Below are 3,251 nucleotides of genomic sequence, written 5' to 3'. Positions count from 1 at the left end.
TCAACTGTCAACTCTCTGTGTGGCAGGCATTTTGTTTTCACCTTCCAGCTCTTCCACTCCTGCCTGTGTCATGAGATCAGCAGTGTTTTGCTCCAGATCATCAATGTGACTGCTCAGATCATCAATTCTCCCAATGATCTGGTCAGACATGGACTGGAATTTGTCTTGCATCAGCTGCGAGAGCATCTCCACCAAGGTAATGTCTAGCATAGTCTTGGGACCCATCTTGACCATCTCCCTGGTTCCTAGCTTCCATAGTTCTAACCTTTGATTTGGGCATTACCCTGTAGGGTGTCTATAGGATAGCTATCTGGTTGGTCACATCTGTGATTCAGTGAGACGCAGTTTCACTATCCCATCCTGCATCTGGGCCAGGGTACTCTTTATTTCTTTTCAACTTTGGTGGTCAGTTGTCCTGTCCTTTGCTGAGCTCACCAATTTCTTGCAATTTCACACTCACTGCTGCCACCAGAAGGAACTATCTTGATATCCTCCTGATCCCACAACTTCATTGTTGCATTTTCTGTCTTCCAGGATACAGCACATGATAATCAACCTTCAACACAGAGATGATATGTTTTCTCACTTCTTGTTCTGGGCTTCACGCCACCTTTCTCTGCATTGTTTAGGGTTTCATGCTGGCAATATCCAATATCTAGCTCAAGTGTCTGAATTGGTCCATTTCAGATGTCAGTGGCTTGCAATTCACATTTGTCCTTATCTTCACAGGTCTGGTTGTAATGGAGATTTGGGTTATCTATTTGGGCATTACTATGCCAAGCTGAAATCCCCTGCCCTCTCTCCCTCCCTCCCTCCTTCCCTCCTTCACTCTCTTTCTTCCTTCCTTTCTTTCATTGGACAGAGAGAAATAGGGAGAGAGAGAGAGAGAGAAAGAATGGGTATACCAGGGCCTCCAGCTGTTGCAAATGAACTCCAGATGTATGTACCACCTTGTGCATCTGGCTTACATGGGTACTGGGGAATTGAACCTGGGTCCTTTGGCCTTGTAGGCAAGTACCCTAACCACTAAGCTATCCCTCCAGCCCCTGAAATCCATTTCTGTTATACATGCTGTCTTTCTCAGTCCTTTTGTGGACCAGCTACCTGTGATGGGCTCTTTTTGTGGTAGTTGTGGTTTGAATGTGAAATGTTCCATATAGACTCATGTATTTAAACTTGGTGGCACTGTTGAGTAAGAATGTGGAGCCTTTAGGAGGTAGAGCCTTGCTGGAGGAAGTGGGTCACTGAAGGCGGGCTTTGAGGTTTTATAGCCTGACCCTATGTCCTGTTTCAGCCCTGCTGCCTGACTTTGATGTGACAAGCTGTGATCATGTTCCTGCCACCATGCCTTTCCCACTATGAAACTTCCTTTTGAAACTGTAAGCCAGAATAAATCCTTTCCTTCCTTAAGTTGTTTCTGGTCAGGTATTTGTTCACAGTAATGCAGTGAGAAAACAACTAACATAGCAGTTAAAATGTACTGAAAGAGCCAGAGAGATGGCTCAGTGGTTAAAGGCACTTTCTTATAAAGCCTAATGGCCTGGGTTTGATTTCCCAGGATCCACATAAAGCTAGATGCACAAAATAGTGCATGCATCTGACATTGGTTTGCAGTGACCAGACTCCACTCTCTATCCCTCTCTCTTTTTCTCTCTCTCCTTGCAAATAAATTATTTTTCAAAGGGTAGCAAAATTCTTTGATTCATATGTATTGATAGTCATGTGATCAAATAACATTTCATAACCAATCCCAATGTCAACAAGCTAGGAAAGTACACTCCACCCACCATGACAACATAGGCAGGTATAATTTCATAACAGCGATGGGAGGTGAAGGAAGGAAGAAGGGAATAATTTTCTAATCCACTCTCCAAAAACAAAGAAAATAATTCAAGTTATTCTTTAAATATTTTCAAGAAGAGAGAGAACTGGCACACTCGGGTCCCTTGCCACACTACAAACAAACTTCCGATGTATGTGTCACTTTGTGCAACTGGCTTTATGTGGGTACTGGGAATTGAACCCCAAGCCAGCAGGCTTTTCAAGCAAGTACCTTTGGCCACTGAGCCATCACCCCAGCTCCCTGAAATGATCCAAATTAAAAGATGCTAACCCTATTTCTAACAAAATTAGAAGTGAAGCCAAACATACCTTCTGTCAGCAACAAGAGATAATGCAGAAAAATATGCTATCACTATTAGCAAGTGCTGCATATTAAACTCAATTTCCATACTACTGAGAAAAACCAGGTGGCAAAACTAGCTGAATCAGTCATATTTAGTGGGAAAGGAGGCCAAGCCAACATTATAATATTGGAACCCAAAGTTTTATTATATTTTAAACAATTTCAGTTATCAGTGAACCTCCATTTCCGAATGCAGCTTCTCAATTAGGGTTGTTCTCTTAAAGAGTACTTACTAAATTCCCATGGAGTGGTTTGTAAAGCGGTGAGAAGAAAAGCATCCTTTTGGATTCCAAAGCCCCTGAGCAGCTGTCACTCATGCAAATTCCAAGGCAACAACTTCCTGTCTACTCCTCGCTCCTGGAGAGAGCCCCATGCAGAATCAAGGTTAGGCATATAAAATGTCAGGGAGGAAGAACAGCCTGTGTGTGTGTGTGTGTGTGTGTGTGTGTGTGTGTGTGTGTGTGTTCATCACAAGAGGGTTTCTTTTTTTTTTAAGTAAAATTACATTATAGCAAATCTAGCTATCTTTTGCAGCTAATGATCAGGTCTAGGTATTTGAAAAGAACAAGAATGAAATCGCAGGAAATGGAGAACTACAAAGACCTCCATGTTTCTTAACTAGCCACACTTAGATTGCCTTTGTGCTGACAATGATGTTAGTTAGTCATTTGAATGGATCATCATAGTAGCGACTTTGCTATTCTTTGCCCCTTCTCATTTCTTCCCGTTGCTAGTTTCTAGTGTCTGAAAATTAGAGAATCAAGCGACCATAACTGGACACTCTCCCACAGCAACATTAGTGGCAGGGCAATCCAGTCTCTCAGCTGTAGCAGTGAAAGGTGACGCTGACCCACCGCAGTGCCTCTGAATTTTCCCCATGAGACACAGCTCGTTTGGCCTCATGTTTCATTCCTCTCCTCTGTTCAGCACTCCCTTCAGGTCCTGGAAAGCTAGAAAGATGCCAGTTTTCCTTGCAGGCAAGCCGGTGCTATATTTAGAGGGCATTTGAGAATAGACATCATCTCTAAGTCAGGTGTATAGCAGCTCCTCTGGGGTCCCCTTAACT

The 3,251-nt window shown here is 43.1% G+C and overlaps 1 protein-coding gene across 1 annotated transcript; it reads right to left on the bottom strand.

The window, feature by feature from the left end:
• LOC101608363 (heat shock factor-binding protein 1-like) lies at positions 1-234 on the bottom strand. Its single transcript, XM_045159496.1, has one exon. The coding sequence runs from the start codon at positions 232-234 to the stop codon at positions 1-3; it is 234 nt and encodes a 77-aa protein (XP_045015431.1).
• Between the last annotated feature and the right edge of the window lie 3,017 nt (positions 235-3,251).

The sequence above is a fragment of the Jaculus jaculus genome, chromosome 9, assembly GCF_020740685.1.
Source record: "Jaculus jaculus isolate mJacJac1 chromosome 9, mJacJac1.mat.Y.cur, whole genome shotgun sequence".
Taxonomy (NCBI): domain Eukaryota; kingdom Metazoa; phylum Chordata; class Mammalia; order Rodentia; family Dipodidae; genus Jaculus; species Jaculus jaculus.
Note: the sequence above shows the minus strand (reverse complement) of the source record. Positions and strands in the feature narration are given on the sequence as shown.